Source organism: Quercus robur, chromosome 5 (assembly GCF_932294415.1).
Source record: "Quercus robur chromosome 5, dhQueRobu3.1, whole genome shotgun sequence".
Classification (NCBI taxonomy): Eukaryota; Viridiplantae; Streptophyta; class Magnoliopsida; order Fagales; family Fagaceae; genus Quercus; species Quercus robur.
In genome coordinates, this window is record NC_065538.1 from 22,962,617 (window position 1) to 22,982,515 (window position 19,899).

The window sequence follows — 19,899 nt, forward strand, 5'->3', positions numbered from 1 at the left end:
TTTTTAGTACATGCAAAATTTTGAAATAAAGAAAAAGATAAAACATGATTTTTTTTTTTTTTTGTTTTTGTTGCAAAAATTTAAATTATGATTGAAACTCTCTTCTTAAAAAATCTTTTTCATTCTTTTAAAACCTATAAAAACGGATCTGATTTTTTGTCATTAAAGATCATTTTTTTATCATTACATCACAAATCTGAATTTTTATCTCCAAAAACCACTTTTTCTACATACTACAAAATAGATCTGGCATTTTGACAAATCAAAATCAATTTTTTTAATCATCAAAACAAATCTGAATTTAAAAAAAAAAAAAAAAAACAGAGGAGAGACTTCTTTCATAAATAAATTTATGTGATTTAATTTTTAATTCACATGTTCAACATATCATTCATGACATGCAAAAAATGGCACGTTGGTCATAAGAGTCTAGAAGACCAGACACTGTCTGGGCGGAATGGGTGCCTAACACCTTCCCATTCCATAACCTAGCCTCCAAATTTAGGTTTTTTGGTTAAGTAGATCTAGCCTTGTTTTTGTTTATTTTGGGAAGAATGTAATCAGGACAGTAAGCCATGTATTTTGGGTAGATTGCAAGTAGGACCCAAAGCTATGTAATTTTCAATTTTTCAAATATGTAATATTTATTCAATCAATGAAGAGAACAATTCAATCATGTATTTATTTTTTCTTATTTTTTTGTATAAAAAAATAAGTGGTGACTCGACACCACTTACCCAAAAAGAGAGGTGCCCTAAAAGGTACCCGAATCTCTTTTTTGAGGGACACTTTTTTCAAGGTCTCTCACACATATCAGCTCAAACCAGACCCCACCAACAAAGGATGTAGTGAAAATAATTAGATAACATGAAACTTGGTAGAAAAATGAGAGATTTAGCTTAGCATTATTAGGCACATTGGAAGCCTTTTGGTACATTCTTTCCACAATAATTCAATAACAGGCTTAATGAGAGGGGGACATTAAGATTGATGCCTAGAACATTGGCCTTGATAGCAGTGCAAAGACAAATAGCTGCCTCAAGATCAACAAGACCATGGATGAGGCTGCAACAAGGGGACTTTGGTGGGGTTCCCACAACAAGGTGCACCAAGTCATTCAACAAGTTAGCACACACCCCGAGCTTAAGGGTGTCCTTGGGGCAAGTGGATGGGTTATTAGTAGGAAGGTTGGGTTTTGAGTGTTGTGGAGTGTGTTTTGGAGTCTTCAATGGTGGTGGACAAGCGACATTAGTTGAAGTGACCATTGTGAAAAAGAGAAGGTTGAGAGAGAGTAGAAAAGCCATGGTTGCACTAGCCTTGGGAGCCATTTTTAGACACACTTGCCAAGGCTATAAGTTTGTAATTAAGAATGGGTTTGGGTTGGTGGAGGTATGGTGAAATGGGATAGGGTTTATATAGATGGAGATTGTGGTTTTTTAAGAGTTTATAGAATAAAATGATTGATGAGACCCTCGTGGGCACATTGGCTTGGATCAAAAAAATAATGCAACAAAGTGCCACATGATCGAACCCCATGGTCTCCCACATTAGATTTTTGCTTTCTGATATAAAAAAAATGATAAATAATTAATATGTGCATTTAATCTAGGAACACATTCAATGAACTAATATTTTATAGAATTAAATTGAAATAAATGTAATTTTATTGAGGTGGAAGCCTAAATGAAGAATGTTCCACATGGCAGAACCTCATGCTCTCGCCCAATAGGTCTCTGTTTATATATATATATATATATATATTGATTTGAAAGAAAAGATTAATTTTTTTAAGTTTATATATATATATATATATATATATATTTTTTTTTTTTTTAAAAATTTTTGGAGAGGAGTGCAAAAAATGCTAGATGGAAGGCTAAATAAAACAATAATGTAACAAAGTGTCACATGACAGAACCTCATGGTCTCCCACATTAGATTTTTGCTTTCATATATAAAAAATTGGTCAATAATTAATATGTGCATTTAATCTAGGGACACATTCAATGAACTAATATTATACATAATCAAATAGACATAAATGTAATTTTGTTGAGGTGGAAGCCTAAATGAAGAATGTTCCACTTGGCTCATACTCTCTCTCATAAGGTCTCCACTTATATATATATATATATATATATTGATTTGAAAGAAAAGATTAATTTTTTTAAGTTTATATATATATATATATATTTTTAAAAAAAATTTTGGAGAGGAGTGCAAAAAATGCTAGATGGAAGGCTAAATAAAACAATAATGTAACAAAGTGTCACATGAGAGAACCTCATGGTCTCCCACATTAGATTTTTGCTTTCATATATAAAAAATTGGTCAATAATTAATATGTGCATTTAATCTAGGGACACATTCAATGAACTAATATTATACATAATCAAATAGACATAAATGTAATTTTGTTGAGGTGGAAACCTAAATGAAGAATGTTCCACTTGGCTCATACTCTCTCTCATAAGGTCTCCACTTATATATATATATTGTAAATTTTCTTGGAGAAGAGTGCAAAAACTGCAAGAGGGAAAGCTAAATAAAAAATTAATGTAGCAAAGTGCCACATTATAGAACCTTATGGTCTCCCTCATCAGATTTTTGCTTTCTTATATAAAAAAATGATCAACAATTAATATGTGCATTTAATCCAAGAACAAATTCAATGAATTAATATCATACATAATTAAATTGACATAAATGTTCTTGGATTAAATGCACATATTAATTGTTGATTCCATAATTAAATTGACATAAATGTAATTTTGTTGAGGTGGAAGCCTAAAAGAAGAATGTACCACTTGGCAGAACCTCATGCTCTCTCCCATCAGGTCTCTACTTTTATATATAACATTGAATATAGAGAGATGCTACGTCTACAACATTTTTACAACAAATTACAAGTGGTTAGTTGTTATTGGTTCAAATTTCAAACTAATGCTAAGATTACTTTTTTGCCCCAACAATAACAACTTGCCACTTAGGATTTGTTGTAAAAATGTTGTAGACATATCATTTCTAAATATTGAATATTGATGATTGATTGATATATATATATAAATATATATATATTGATTTGAAAGAAAAGATCAATTTTATTTTAAAGTTTATATATATTTTGTAAATTTTTTTGGAGAAGAGTGCAAAAAATAACAGATGGAAGGCCAAATAAAAATATAATATAACAAAGTGTCACATGGCAAAATTTCATGGTCTCCCACATTAGATTTTTTCTTTCTAATATAAAATAAAAGATAAATAATTAATATGTGCATTTAATCCAAGAACACATTCGATGAACTAATATTATGCATAATTAAATTCACATAAATGTAATTTTCTTGAGGTGGAAGACTAAATGAAGAATGTTCCACTTGGCAGAATCTCGTGCTCTCTCCCATGAACTCTCAGCTTCTATATATATTGATATTGATTTATATATATATATATATATGTATGTATATATTGATTTGAAAGAAAAAATCAATTTTTTTAAGTTTATATATATATATATATATATAAATATATTTTTCTTTTTTAAATATTTTGGAGAAGAGTGCAAAAAATACGAAATGGAAGGCTTAATGAAAAAAAATTACTATAGCAAAGTGCCACATTAAAGAACCTCGTGGACTCCCACATTTGATTTTTGCTTTCTTATATATATAAAAAAATGATCAATAATTTATATGTGCATTTAGTCCAAGAACACATCAAATGAACTAATATTATACATAATTAAATTGACATAATTGTAATTTTGTTGATGTGGAAGCCTAAATGAATAATGTTCCACTTGGCAAAACCTCATACTCTCTTCCATGAGGTCTCCGCATTTACATATATATTGATTGATTGATATATATATATATATATTGATTTGAAGAAAAAAAAAGATCAAATTTTTTTAAGTTTAAATATATATATTTTGTAATATTTTTTGGAGATTAGTGCAAAAATTGCCAGATGGAAGGCTAAAAAAAAAAAAAAAAAATAGTGTAACATAGTGTCACATGATAGAACCTCATGGTCTCCCACATTAGATTTTTGCTTTCTCATATATAAAAAAGAAAAAAAGAAAAAAAAAAGATCAATAATTAATATGTGCATTTAATCCAGGAACACATTCATTGAACTAATATTATACATAATTAAATTGACATAAATGTAATTTTGTTGAGGTGGAAGCCTAAATGAAGAATGTTCCACACGGCAGAACCTCATGCTCTCACCCAATAGGTCTCTGTTTATATATATATATATATATATATATATTGATTGATTGATATACATACATATATATATATATATATATTGATTTGAAAGAAAAGATTTTTTAAGTTTCTATATATATTTTGTGAAATTGTTTGGAGAATAGTGCAAAAAAATTCCAGATGGAAGGCTAAATAAAAAATAATATAGTAAAGTGCCACATTATAGACCCTCATGGTCTCCCATATTTGATTTTTGCTTTCTTATATATATAAAAAAATGATCAATAATTTATATCCACATTTAATCTAGAAACACATTTAATTAACTAATATCATAGATAATTAAATTGACATAAAAGTATTTTTGTTGTGGTGGAAGCCTAAATGAAGAATGTGCAACTAGGCAGTACCTCATGCTCTCTCCCATGAGGTGTCTACTTATGTGTGTGTGTATATATATATATATATATATATATGTTGATTTGAAAGAAAAGATCAATTTTTTTAAAAAAAGTTTATATATATATATATATATATATATTGTAAAAAATTTTGCAGAATAGTGCCAAAAATGCTAGATGGAGGGCTAAATAAAAAAATAATGTAACAAAGTGCCACATGATAAAACCTCATGCTTTCCCACATTAGATTTTTGCTTTCTTATAAGAAAAAAATGATCAATAATTAATATGTGCGTTTAATCCAAGAACACATTCAATGAACTAATATTATACATAATTAAATTGACATAAATGTAATTTTGTTGAGGTGGAAGCGTAAATGAAGAATGTTCCACTTGGCAGAACCTCATGCTCTCTCCCATGAGATCTCTACTTTTGTATATATATATATATATATATATATTAACATTGATTGATTGATTGATTGATATAGATACATATATATATATATATATATATTGATTTGAAGGAAAATATCAACTTTTTAAGTTTATATATATATATATATATATATTGTGAAAGTTATTGAAGAATAGTGCAAAAAATGCCAGATAAAAGGCTAAATAAAAAAAAATTGTACTAAAGTGCCACATTATAGACCCTCTTGGTCTCCCACATTTGGTTTTTGCTTTCTTATATATATAAAAAAATGATCAATAATTTATATATACATTTAAACTCGGAACACATTTAATGAACTAATATCACACATAATTAAATTGACAAAAATGTAAATTTTTATTTTTATTTTTATGGTGGAAGCTTGAATGAAGAATGTGCCGCTGGGTAGAACCTCATGCTCTCTCCTATGAGGTGTCTATTATATATATATATATATATATATATATATATTGATTTGAAAGTAAAGATCAATTTTTTAAGTTTACATATATTTTTTGTGAAATTTTTTGGAGAATAGGAAAAATATGCCAGATGGAAGGATAATTAAAAAAATAATAAAGTAAAGTGCCACATTATAGACCCTCATGGTTTCCCACATTTGATTTTTGCTTTCTTATATATATAGATATATAAATGATCAATAATTTATATCTACATTTAATCTAGGAACACATTTAATGAACTAATATCATACATAATTAAATTGGCATAAAAATAATTTTTGTTGTGGTGGAAGCCTAAATGAAGAATGTGCCACTAAGCAGAACCTCATGCTCTCTCCCATGAGGTGTCTACTTATATATTTATATTGATTTGAAAGAAAAGATCAATTTTTTTTTTTAACATTATATATATTTTTTGCAAAAATATTTGGAGAATAGTGCAAAAAAGGCCAGATGGAAGGCTAAATAAAAAAATAATGTAATAAAGTGCCACCTGATAAAACCTTGTGGTTTCCCACACTAGATTTTTGCTTTCTTATATAAAAAAATGATTAATAATTAATATGTGCATTTAATCCTGGAACACATTCAATGAACTAATATTCAATGTAATTTTGTTGAGGTGGAAGCGTAAATGAAGAATGTTCATCTTGGCAGAACCTTATGCTCTCTCCCATGAGATCTCTGCTTTTATATATATATTAATATTGATTGATTGATTGATATATATATATATATATATATAGATTTGAATGAAAATATCAATTTTTTTAAGTTTATATATATATTTTTTGAATGTTATTGGAGAATAGTGCAAAAAATGCCAGGTAAAAGGCTAAATAAAAAAAATAATGTTGTAAAGTGCAACATTATAGACCCTCTTGGTCTCCAACATTTGATTTTTGCTTTATATATATATATATATATATAAAATGATCAATAATTTATATCTACATTTAATCTAGGAAGAAATTTAATGAACTAATATCATACATAATTCAATTGGCATAAATGTAATTATCATTTTGGTGTAAGCCTAAATGAAGAATGTGTCACTGGGCAAAATCTCATGCTCTCTCCCATGAGCTGTCTGCTTATATATATATATATATATATATATATTGATATGAAAGAAAAGATCAATTTTTTTAAAAAAAGTCTATATATAAATTTTGTAAAAGTTTTTGGTGAATGGTGCAAAAAATGCTAGATGGAATGCTATATAAAAAAATAATGTAACAAAGTGCCACATGATAAAACCTTGTGGTTTCCCACATTACATTTTTGCTTTCTTATACAAAAAAATGATCAGTAATTAATATGTGCATTTAATCCTAGAACACATTCAATGAACTAATATTATACATAATTAAATTGACTTAAATGTAATGTTGTTGAGGTGGAAGTGTAAATGAAGAATGTTCTACCTGGCAGAACCTTATCCTCTCTCCCATGAGATCTCTGATTTTGTATATATATTAATATTGATTGATTGATTGATTGATATATATATATATATTGATTTGAAAGAAAATATCAATTTTTTTAAGTTTATATATATTTTGTGGAAGTTATTGGAGAATAGTGCAAAAAATGCCAACGAAAGGCTAAATAAAAATAATAATGTTGTAAAGTGCCACATTATAGACCCTCTTGGCCTCCTACATTTGATTTTTGCTTTCTTATATATAAAAAAAAAAAAAATGGTCAATAATTTATATCTACATTCAATCTTGGAACACATTTAATGAACTAATTTGATATATAATTAAATTGACATAAATGTAATTTATATCTACACATTTAAGCCTAAATGAAGAATGTGCCACTGTGTAGAACCTCATGCTCTCTCCTATGAGGTGTCTACTTTTATATATATATATATATATATACATTGATTTGAAAGTAAAGATCAATTTTTTTAAGTTTATATATATATTTTATGAAAATTTTTGTAGAATAGTGCAAAATATGCCAGATGGAAGGCTAAATAAAAAAATAATATGGTAAATGCCATATTATAGACCATCGTGGTCTCCCACATTTGTTTTTTGCTTTCTTATATAAAAAAAGAAAAAGAAAATTATTAGGTACTCCCAGAATACCATAAATCCATACTCTCTCCTCTCACATGAATGGCGGGTCCCACCATGAATTTAATTAGTAGGACCCACCATTCATGTGAGAGGAGGGAGTACGCATTTTTGATACTCTGGAGTATACAATAATTTCCCATAAAAAAAATGATCAATAGTTTATATCTACATTTAATATAGGAACAAATTTAATGAACTAATCTCATATATAATTAAACTGATATAAACGTAATTTTTGTTTTGGTGGAAGCCTAAATGAAGAATGTGCCACTGGACAAAACCTCATGCTCTCTCCCAAGAGGTGTCTACTTATATGTGTATATATATATATATATATATATTTTTTTTTTTTGAGGTAAATATATATATATATATATATATTGATTTGAAAGAAAAGATCAATTTTTTTTTTTAGTTTATATATAAAGTTTGTAAAAGTTTTTGGTGAATAGTGCAAAAAATGCCAGATGGAATGCTAAATAAAAAAATAATGTAACAAAGTGCCACATGATAAAACCTCGTGGTTTCCCACATTACATTTTTGCTTTCTTATACAAAAAAATGATCAATAATTAATAAGTGCATTTAATCCTAGAACACATTCAATGAACTAATATTATACATAATTAAATTGACTTAAATGTAATGTTGTTGAGGTGGAAGTGTAAATGAAGAATGTTTCGCCAGGCAGAACCTTATGCTCCCTCCCATGAGATCTCTGCTTTTGTATATATATTAATATTGATTGATTGATTGATATATATGTATATATATTGATTTGAAAGAAAATATCAATTTTTTTAAGTTTATATATATTTTGTGGCAGTTATTGGAGAATAGTGCAAAAAATGCCAGACAAAAGGCTAAATAAAAAAAAATTTATGTAGTAAAGTGCCACATTAGAGACCCTCTTGGTCTCCTACATTTGATTTTTGCTTTCTTATATAAAAAAAATAATAATAATAAATAATTTATATCTACATTCAATCTCGGAACACATTTAATGAACTGATTTGATACATAATTAAATTGACATAAATGTAATTTATATCTACACATTTAAGCCTAAATGAAGAATGTGCCACTGTGTAGAATCTCATGCTCTCTCCTATGAGGTGTCTACTTATATATATATATATATATATATGTGTGTGTGTGTGTGTATGTATGTATTGATTTGAAAGTAAAGATCAATTTTTTAAAGTTTATATACATATTTTATGAATTTTTTTGTAGAATAGTGCAAAATATGCCAGATGGAAGGCTATATAAAAAAATAATATGGTAAAGTGCCACATTATAGACCCTCATGGTCTCCCACATTCGATTTTTGCTTTCTTATATAAAAAAAATGATCAATAATTTATATCTACATTTAAACTTGGAACACATTTAATGAACTAATATCATACATAATTAAATTGACAGAAATGTAATTTTTTTTTTTTTTTTGGTTGGTGGAAGCCTGAATGAAGAATGTGCCACAGGGTAGAACCTCATGCTCTATCCTATGAGGTGTCTACTTATATATATATATATATATATATTGATTTGAAAGTAAAGATCAATTTTTTTAAGTTTATATATATATTTTGTAAATTTTTTTGGAGAATAGTGCAAAATATGCCAGATGGAAGGCTAAATAAAAAAATAATATAGTAAAGTGCGACATTATAGACCCTCATGGTTTTCCACATTTGATTTTTGCTTTCTTATATAAAAAAAATGATCAATAATTTATATCAACATTTAATCTAGGAACACATTTAATGAACTAATATCATACATAATTAAATTGGCAGAAAAGCAATTTTTGTTGTGGTGGAAGCCTAAATGAAGAATGTGCCATTGGGCAGAACCTCATGCTCTGTCTCATGAGGTGTCTACTTATATATATATATATATATATATATTGATTTGAAAGAAAAGATCAATTTTTTTTTTTAAGTTTATATATATTTTTTGTAAAAATAATTGGAGAATAGTGCAAAAAATGCCAGATGGAAGGCTAAATAAAAATATAATGTAACAATGTGCCACATGATAAAACCTCGTGGTTTCCCACACTAGATTTTTGCTTTCTTATATAAAAAAATGATCAATAATTAATATGTGCATTTAATCTTGGAACGCATACAATGAACAAATATTATACATAATTAAATTGACATAAACGTAATTTTGTTGAGGTGGAAGCGTAAATGAAGAATGTACCACTTGGCAGAACCTTATGCTCTCTCCCATGAAATCTCTGCTTTTGTATATATATTAATACTGATTGATTGATTGATCGATATATATATATATATATTGATTTGAAAGAAAATATCAATTTTTTAAAGTTTATATATATATATATATATTTTGTGAAAGTTATTGGAGAATAGCGCAAAAAATGCCAAGTAAAAGGCTTGTTAAATATTAGCATAGAGATGTGTTATACCATGTTGTGTATGCTAGAGTGGATGCGGAAGAGGAAGTATAGAAGAGGAACACTGAGAACACGAGGGTTACGTGGTTCAGCCTTGACGGCTTACATCCACGGAGGAATCCCTTAAGGGCTACATCTTTATTGTATGAGAGTGTAGTACAATAACCTCCTGTGTTACAATGAACCCTAATATGAGTATATATAGGCGACTAAACCCTAGACTACTAGTACAAGCAGGAATGGGCTTGGGCCTATTACATTGGGCTAATATGTCTAATATATATCTCTAACAAGGCTAAATAAAAAAAACAATGTAGTAAAGTGCCACATTATAGACCCTCTTGGTCTCCATCATTTGATTTTTGATTGCTTCGAAGAAATCAAGGCCTCTAAGTTTCATAAAATGTTATTGGTTGCTTCAAAGAAATCAAGGCCTCTAAGTTTGATAAAATGGGCAAATTTGAAGGGAGTCCTAACCTCCTGCACTTAAGTGCTTCTTTGGAGAATAAAAGATGGTTAAGATTCTGCAGACTGCAGTGGAGCATTCGACATAAGCTAAACCTTATTTGTTTTAGCTAAAATATCTTAAAAGACTGTTATATTCGGTCTATATAATTCCCAATCCTAAAATATTACCTTTACAAACATAGAAGTTTCCAACTATAACTGCATATGGATATGAATAATTTCCAAGTTGTAAATGGTAATAGTAAATTGTCCACATTTTAACAATAGATCTCAAAATTGAAATTCAAAAATATTTTGGTATAATATGGTGATCATCATTCACTCACACCTAATTAGCTATAGATTTATATCATCATGATAAAAAAAAAAACCTGTAGGTCTACTTGAATTTCAAATAATACTAGTAATATGCCAATTCTCATCCTTCTATCTGCTTGCTTTTAACTATGACAATCAATTGTTACCTGCAAACCAAAAATGTTGCCGTTGAAATTAATGGATCAAATAGTTACGTCCTCATTGTGTCTCTCCTTAACATGCCTTCTAGCAGCAAAAATAACAAACATGTGCCTAGTCAATTATAGGTACTACTAATAAGAATTGAGATAATTAATATATCAAATTTTAAAATGTTTCACAGTTAAAGAATAAATGTGGAGAGAGGAAATCATTGTCGAGTTCCTAACTGGAGAATGGGTTTTAAAGGATAGTTAATCATGGGGAAGAGACTTGTTCCAAGAATGAAAGATCTACATTCTTCACTTGAGACCAAACTTAACCAATGGGTTGGTTGGAGGTTCTCCTAAGAGCAAGTGAGATAATGTATTGATGAGTGAGAAAAATTCTTTAGAGTAAAGGTTTATGATTTCAAACCTTAACTTGGAACAATGTTTGTAAAGTTGTGATTTACAACTATGTTTTATGTTGGCTTTATTCCATGACAAAAAGTGTTGTAGTTGCTCTAATTTTGTTCCTTGTATTTTGTGGGATTTTATTGTATTGGGTTTAGTATTAAGTTAGTGAAGACTCAAGCTTAAATGAAGAATCAGTGGATTTCGCGAGAAGCTCATGAGAAGCTAAGCCACGAAAGAGCACGTAAGGAGCACATGACTGGAAGCTGAAGAGTCATGCCAGGCTGTCATTTTCATGAGTGTCTCGTGGGTAAGGCCTTCCCGCAAGACAGTCGCAAAACATTCTGCCAGGAGGATTTTTAAGTGAGACTTTCATACCCTTCACCCATACTATATATACCCTTATTACCCACAAATGTAAAGGAGGCCGTTTAGAGAGAAAAAACCCTATATAGGTTTTCTACAACACACACCCATCTTTTAGAGAGAGAGCTACTCATCCTTAGTGAGAATTCATTGTAGCCTCTTCTCCTTCCCTCTCCCATTATCATACCTTGAGAAGAGATTTGTTCCCAAACACAATCCATACATTTTCAGAGTGTAGTGAGTGTTTTTGAAGTTGCTGGGAAACATTGAAAGAAGCCAAGGATGGTAGATGCAACATGGAGCTTGTTGCAGGATCTGGAGAGCTAGATAAGACACAGTTTCGAAAAGTCTTGTTGGAGTAGAAGCTTGGAGGGCTTAGGTACAGCGGAAAGGGGGGTGACTGTCGTGATCTTCCGAGTATAGCGATGTACAGCTGCCAGGATCAATGATGAGCTTTTTCTCTTTCTCCTACTATTGAAGCACATTAGCATCCGCAAACGATCTGCGGCATTGACTCTTTTCTTTCCATGCCATGACATGAGACAGATCTCTCGCAACTAGTTCCCTTGCCTCAAAGAGTCAATCCCTTTTCATTCCTGATTCCACTCCTGAATACTGTTTGCAAACGAGTGAAAGGCGGAGTGACGGTTTAGGCTTAGCTTTGGATTTGACAGTTGGGATAGGAATGAAGCCAATGATGTCCCCGAACGAGAAGGCTGATCTTGTATTTCGAGATTACCCCAGAGCAGAAATGCGGGATTACTGGTTTTTGCACTCATAGGTTCTTTGAAAAGCAGAGTCAGAGCTACTGTCGACCGTGGTCAAGAAAGCGTCAAAAGAGTTACTCTTGCGGGGACAGGGAAAGGGCTTGTTAAGGACCTTCTTCTTCTTGTCCTAATGTGAGCAACTGACATAGGTCAAATCGAATTCTTATCTGGTGTTCGGACGAAAGAATCTTGTTCGAGAATCTGCTCCACATTCATGCCCAGAATCTGCTGCTCTCTTTCCTGCAACCAAACCGAAGCTCTTTTCGCCTTTACTGGAGTTCCTAAAGAAACTGCAAAATTTCCTGTAGATTAGGCTTGGAAGGTCTCTTGCTAACCCATGTATTCCAACTGATTGTCTAGTGGATCGATTATTGCTTAGAGGGTGGCGGAGAGGTTTTTCGCCGAGTTCTTCGGTTTCCTCTTCGATAACACATCGGCGTGTTATCTATGTTTGCATTCTTCTTTCCTACTCTTTTACATTCCATTTTACTGTTGTGCTTATATGAATATGTGTTAGAGTAGCTTGTTTGTTTATCCTCTCGCATTTACACTATTCCGCACTTAGAATTAAGTTAGTGTAAAATCTATCGAGCTGTAACTTTAATTTAAGGGTCTAAACAGCTCTTGTGTTTTTAACACATTTTCGAGTTTTCAATGTTTTCCCCAATTAACATATATATAAGATGAAATGAGTTGCAAAGAATAAGAGCATAGGGTTGCGTGTGGAAAGTATTTAGCTTTTGGCACCTGGGCCCAGAGCGTAGTAAGATTGGTATAGAGGCGCTAAGCCTAGTTCAAGAGAATCACACGGTTTCTATGATGGGTGGATGGGATTCCCAGCCCACCAACCTCTTTGGGTAAAGTGACAGTCTCCCATTTAACCGTGTGACAGCCTCTGTGTTGAGCAATATCCCCCCATAGGAAGTTGCAATTGATTTTGTCAATCTGATGACTAATTTGTTGAGGAAGGAGTGTGGTTTGCATGGCGTAGATTGGGGAAGGGACTTGTTCCAAGAATGAAAGATCTACATACTTCACTTGAGACCAAACTTAACCAATGGGTTGGTTGGAGGTTCTCCTAGGAGCAAGTGAGATAATGTGTTGATGAGAGAGAAAAATTCTATAGAGTAAAGGTTTATGATTTCAAACCTTAACCTAGAACATTGTCTACCACAATTAACATATATATATATATATATATAAAAGATGAAGTGAGCTGCAAAGAATAAGAGCATAGGGCGGAGATATTGGCTTGGATTTCATGCCAAGCTAGTGGACATATACACAGTAGTACACTCATGGTAAATTTGATAGAGCTCTTAATTTATTTGCTTATTTTTGAAAACATGTTTTGAAAATATACTTTCAACTAGTATTATTATTTTTAGAACATGTTGTGAGTGATACTAGTAGCTATACTAATTTGCATATGGAAGTATATACATACTTTTGAGTACACATGTTGACTGACTCACCCTAGTCTTACATAATTCATTACCAGAAATGCAAGGAAGTATGGGTAGATAATAAGTGCATGGTCCTACAACAAAATGTCAAAACAAAAAAAAAAATCGTTTAATTTTTTTTTTTTTTTTGATTAAATAGAATGATAAAATGTAGGATAAACTATGTATTTGGTCTCTATCCTCATTGGTACTAGTTTTTCATTTAGGAATTTTATCAAATAGTTAGAGGGCACTTACATATAAACTAGATAGAGAAAAAACATAACAAGAACATAACTAGATAAAGATAAAATACAGCAAGAAAAGAATACATAGAAATAGAGTGAAATAAGCCTTTGTAGCATACCTTAATAAGTCATGCTTAGTTGCACTGGTGGTGCACCTCAACCAGCCCAACAAAGCAAAAGTAATGAGATGATTTGTGTTCTTGAAACTTCAGTTGAAGACGATCAAAATTAGAAGATGCCACTTAGAATGATTTGCATTGTGAGAAGGTAGAGAGGAGCTACTGGGTTTCTGAAAAATTTTGGGTTTAAAAGATAGAAGAGATATTGAGTGGTAAAAAATAAAATGAATTTGGGTGTTTAAAGTTCAAATAGCATGTGGTTTGGGTTTAACAGTAGTTTGGTTTTTGCTTTGCCAATTTAGGAAGCTAAAGTCCACATTGTTTTAAAGAGGTGGCCTTTTATTATTGGTTAGGACTATTTGAAGAACCACTTTCGCAATCCTCTTGTGTTAAGAGATTCGAGTGTCATTATTGTTGTCTTCTTGACTTTTGTGTTAGGTATTAATGCATCATTCATTTTTGGCGCAAAAATTAAAAAAAAAAAAAAAATTTGAGAGATAATTACAACATGCTACTAACCTCGAAGCTCGAATCCTTTCCCTTCTAGACCCCCAAGCACGTTGTACATGGGGAGGTGCTAATTCAACTACAAGGCCTTTGGCGCAAAAATTTAAAAAAAAAAAAAAAAAAAAAAATTAGATGGACACATAGTGGAAAATTAGCTATCCAATTTAGAATTTAATTGGATTTTGTCTTGGTTTTGACTTTAAATATAGATATATGATGAGACTAGTTTAGAACAGTTCATATGCACATGTACAATTTTTTTTAAAAAAATAGTAAACACTAAACACACTATCCATATAAGTTTCTACTAAATAAATAATGATTGTTCATAGTATTATGTAAAAAGTTGATAAATTTGAATTATTTTTAGTTAGACAAACAAATGGCATTGTAAAGCATAATCTTTCAATCTATCTCCTCTTCTAATTATATATAACTAGTATGTAACCCGTGCTACCGCACGGGAATGGATATATTATTAATCATGAGTTTATTCATGTTTAAAATGCTCAGTTAAGTCTAAATTCATATTATTAACCAGAAAATTTCATTAACAAAACTTAGCAGTATATATATATATATATATATTATTTGTTCCATTTTTGTGGTTTGAAAATGATATTTATGTGCAGATGGAAGTTGTTGATGAGAATGAGTGGTGGGGTAATAGAGTAGATGAAAGGAGGAGAGGAAGAGGAGATGATAATTAAGCACAATTTCAGTCAAGCAGGCCAGTAAACCTTATATGATTTGGCTTGTACCTTAATTCAGTTTTCACATCACGTATGTACTTCCATTCTCCAATAGACCATTTGGAGGAAGATATGAAATGAGCAACCACCACTTTTATTACTTCCATTGCGTTCAAATGAGTTTGAATGAAGGGAATTCTCTAGAATGCTTCTCTATTTTGCATGCAAAAATGCAATATCTTCAAAGCAATTAAAACTTGACTTACTTTGACATCATAACTTACTTAGAAATAAAATGAAACAAATAATAAAAATTTATTACAGTGGAAATCATTTAGAAAATAGTGCAAATATATCCAAATGAGTTGGTATAACATCATTGTCTAAACATTTGGGACTAATCTTCAAAGTCGAGTCTGTACATTGAGGAGGATATTTATCAAGGATTTGTTGTAAACAATATTATGATGGGACATTTGTTCTTAATCTTTGAGGGCCTATTTCTAATAAGCCACCTGAAAATTAAGTGAATCCAAAATATCACTGTAAAAAATAGTTATAGCACCAAATTTGTCAGGAGTTTGATGAAAACTAACACAAAAAATGAACACAATGATTACATAATGGCAAGATAATAGGTCTGTAATTTAGATAATATATAAACCATCAAGAAAATATATTAAAAGGCAACCTTTATAAAGAATAGTCCCTTTCAACTCATCTCTATTCAGTATTAATAGTATTATTACAAACTCATATAATGTGTCCTCTCCTATAATTCCAATTCACATGAAAATTGCTCTAGATATTATAAGTTCTATTGCAATTTTGTTACAAAACCGATTTGGAAGCTGAATTATGATGCCATGCATAACTGGTCGGCAACTCCACATCAATTCACAACAGAAATGTACTTAATGTCTAGTAGTATAGATCGTTGTGAATTAAATTCAATGCATAATTAATCATTATTCCTCACTAAAACAATCACAATAAACAGGACCCAAAAAGATCTAACCTTGGCAACTAAATCCAATACAATTGACACAAAAAAGTGTAGATAACATTATATATCAATGCCCATCATTGTAAATTCAGTTCAATATATAATTAATCAAACACCCATTAACCATTATTCCTCACATAAACAAACCCAATAAAATACAAAAAGAAAAAAAAAAAAAAAAAAAAACACACACACACACATTTATAAAATTTATACTTGGACTATGGCTTGCATAGTACACTCTGCAGTGGAGTGCTCTACGGTTTTGGCTTTCAATAGTCTGCCCTTTACTAATCTCACTAACAATTTGCAAAGGTCATTTTATCTTTAAAGCATTTACTAATTTGTTCCAAGCAAGAACCTACAAAAAATGATACACATAAACAAACCTAAGTAAAAAAAAATTTACAAACCACATAAAAGCTTAAAACACACAAATCTAAAACTTACATTTCAATTTCAAACATCATATCTGCTATTCCAAGGAACCACAATGAATCACACCAAACTAAAACTTATATGACCACTTTTAACCCCATTCCTCCCCTTTTCTCTTTTGGGTATTACAAAAAGTATTGGAAATTTTTAGCCCACAACATTCTCATAAACTAAACATAATTTCACAAATGATGATTAAAAAAATGGAATATTATACAGGAACTCCTCATATTGCCTAATTGTGCTAAGTGCTAATATATCCTGGATTGTACGATAACTTAAAACAATATATTAAAGCAATCAAAATATAATGCACACACAATGAACATGATAAATCAACTCTAACATTTATGAAATCACCCAACAGGAAAATCTCACAGATTTGTGTAAAATCAAGTCTTGATAGTCACAAATTTACAATCAATATTGTGGTATCCAAAACCATTGTCACTGTCCCATATGCTAACACATACAAAACAGTAAGCTTTTGTGTCCACATGGTCTTTTCTGCATTAAGTAACATGGTCTTTCATTTTTCATCCTCTCATAACTAACACAATTTAAAATAATGAAATCTTCTTCAATTTTCATCCAATTATGACTGCTAAGCCTTAATAAATGATTTTGTAAATTATTCAAAGGATTAATTAACATGCAAATATTTTCTACATTAGATACCATATCCATATGCTTAACTTAAATTTAGAAATACCATTTCCCTGAGTAGATCTTATTTATACAATTAAAGTATAATTACTTCAAATTCATTAGACTACAAAGTACAAAGAGGCCAAACACAAATATGAATAAGGATTTCCTAAACTCTACACCACAAAATGCAATACCACTTCCAAAATGACAATAAAATGTGACATGCAGGCTAGGAATTAAAAAAAAAAAAAAAAAAAAAAAAAAAAAACTGACTTTTCTTGGTTTTCTCTTTTAATATGTACATGTGTCAGAATTTTAAGCGTGATTTTCTCCTAACTTGGCAGCACCTCCTCCTATGACCTGTGCTATGCATGGGGTACCCTTCTATTCAAAGAAACCATCTCTAGATAGATGCTAAGATTTGAAAATATTTGACCCAATACACTAACATATTCCATAAAGTTTCAATTCCTATGAAAATCAAATGCCTTTATCTAAAATCTGAAATTCCCAAGAAGAGAGAGAGAGAGAGGATAGATACAACCAGTTTATGGTATATTAATAAATGTCCAATTCCATGTAAACCAAGAAAAGAAGACAAACTGGACTTCAACCAAAAGGTTCTCTCCATTACACTAAGTAGGAAAAGAAATGATAAAAAACAGCTATTCACATGTATTTAATCATGACATATTTAGTAATCATGTGCCTTGTGTAGATGATTTAATGAATAATACAATTTAATAGATGTAGGTGGTCATCTAAATCGTTATGTAATGTAATTGATTGACAGAGATTCCTTCAAACAAATTTGGCAGAAACGTTGTCCAAGAAATAAGGCAGCATATTCTAGCAAATACAATTGCAAAAAGAGCACCAGAACAAATGAAAAGCTTTGCAGTTCTCCACTGTTGAGAAACTGAAGCACCACTTCAAAAACCAACAAAAGCTTTTTAATTTCTCAAAACTTTTCTAATCAATCTAATGAATCACAAAGTCAAGCAAAAAACAAAAGTTAGCATCTTGTTATATTTTAATAATTTTCCTCACACTTTTAACAGCAATTGAGAGACTACAAATGCCTACTTTTGGATCAGCACAACAACAATGTAAGAAAAGGGAAAATGGAAAGTTTGAAGGGAGGATTTTCAAGCTTGTCATGATTCTTCTCATAGCAATTAGTTTTTAAAGGATCAAATGTGTTAGTCCAACTCAAAGACAGCATAACTTCAAGTTCAATAATATGATGGTCATTTTATTACCAATAAGAACTGTCTTAAACATTAAGAACTTCCAAACAAACTCAATGGTATTGGACATCCTTCGAAATGACCACATCCTTCAAATGACCCATATTTATTATTTAAGAAAACTTGCTAATAAAGTTATTATGATTTATGAAACCACTTGCAATTATGATAGCATCACTCAATAAATTTTAAAATTTCGATCATAATTGATAGAAAAGATCACGAAAAAAAAAAAAAAAAAAAAAAAAAAAAAAACCCACTCAGACAAATTCTAGCAAGGGAATTCCATAATTGGCTGGAGTTTCAATCGTCCATCTAAAACATACATGGGAAGAAAAATACAATTTTTCTCTCATTTCCATTGAAAAATCAATACATAAAAACTAAAAAAAAAGGGTTAAAAAATTGAACGAATCTCACCTAGATTCTTCAGTTGGGATATGATTCCAATATCTTCAATCACCTATACTGGTGATTGCTAACCCTTTTGAAGCAATGGACAAACAAAAACCAGCCGTTCTTTTATGCAGCCAAACTCTATGCATAAAGCCAATTTTTCAACAAATCCATCAGAAACAGATCCATATCAAGAAAATCATATAATATGAATAATCCAAACAGGAAATAAGCCAGAGAACCATATCAAGGAGGTACCAAAACTTTATAACAACAAAACCAAATAATTTTATTCCCCTCTCAATTAATTAAAATAAAGTCTAAGATTCCTAAATTAAAATTTATTTTCTACCCCTCATTTTCTCAAAACCTAATAAGCGAAAACCCCATCACAGGGTCGTATTTATTTCCTAATAAATGAAAACCCCATCACAACCAATCAAAAACCATATTTTAAAACTCGAAACTTTTAATTTTCACACACTTTGTTAGCACCCAAACAGAATACAAACACACACACAGAGATAGAGAGAGAGCAATACCTTAGTACAACGAATACTTTCCAAAGAAGAACTTCATAATTCGAGGGCAACTTCAATTCCTAGAATCAGAGACCCCAGAAAGGAAAAAAAAAAACTATGA

The 19,899-nt window shown here is 30.3% G+C and overlaps 2 protein-coding genes across 2 annotated transcripts in view; one reads left to right on the top strand and one right to left on the bottom strand.

Moving 5' to 3' along the window:
- The window catches only part of LOC126725536 (coatomer subunit beta'-1-like), a 76,764-nt gene that overhangs the window by 47,672 nt on the left and 9,193 nt on the right, over positions 1-19,899 (top strand). The window lies entirely within an intron of this gene.
- On the bottom strand, positions 909-1,328 carry LOC126725538 (putative lipid-binding protein AIR1). The gene is made up of 2 exons (XM_050430312.1): positions 1,250-1,328; positions 909-1,171 (listed from the first exon to the last, which is right to left on the bottom strand). The coding sequence occupies exons 1-2, from the start codon at positions 1,326-1,328 to the stop codon at positions 909-911; spliced, it is 342 nt and encodes a 113-aa protein (XP_050286269.1).

Coding starts and splice junctions, on each gene's coding strand:
- LOC126725538 (XM_050430312.1), bottom strand. CDS start 1,328: ATGGCTCCCAAGGCTAGTGCAACCATGGCTTTTCTACTCTCTCTCAAC. Junction 1,172..1,249: donor CACAATGGTCACTTCAACTA/ATGTCGCTTGTC, acceptor CTACTAATAACC/CATCCACTTGCCCCAAGGAC.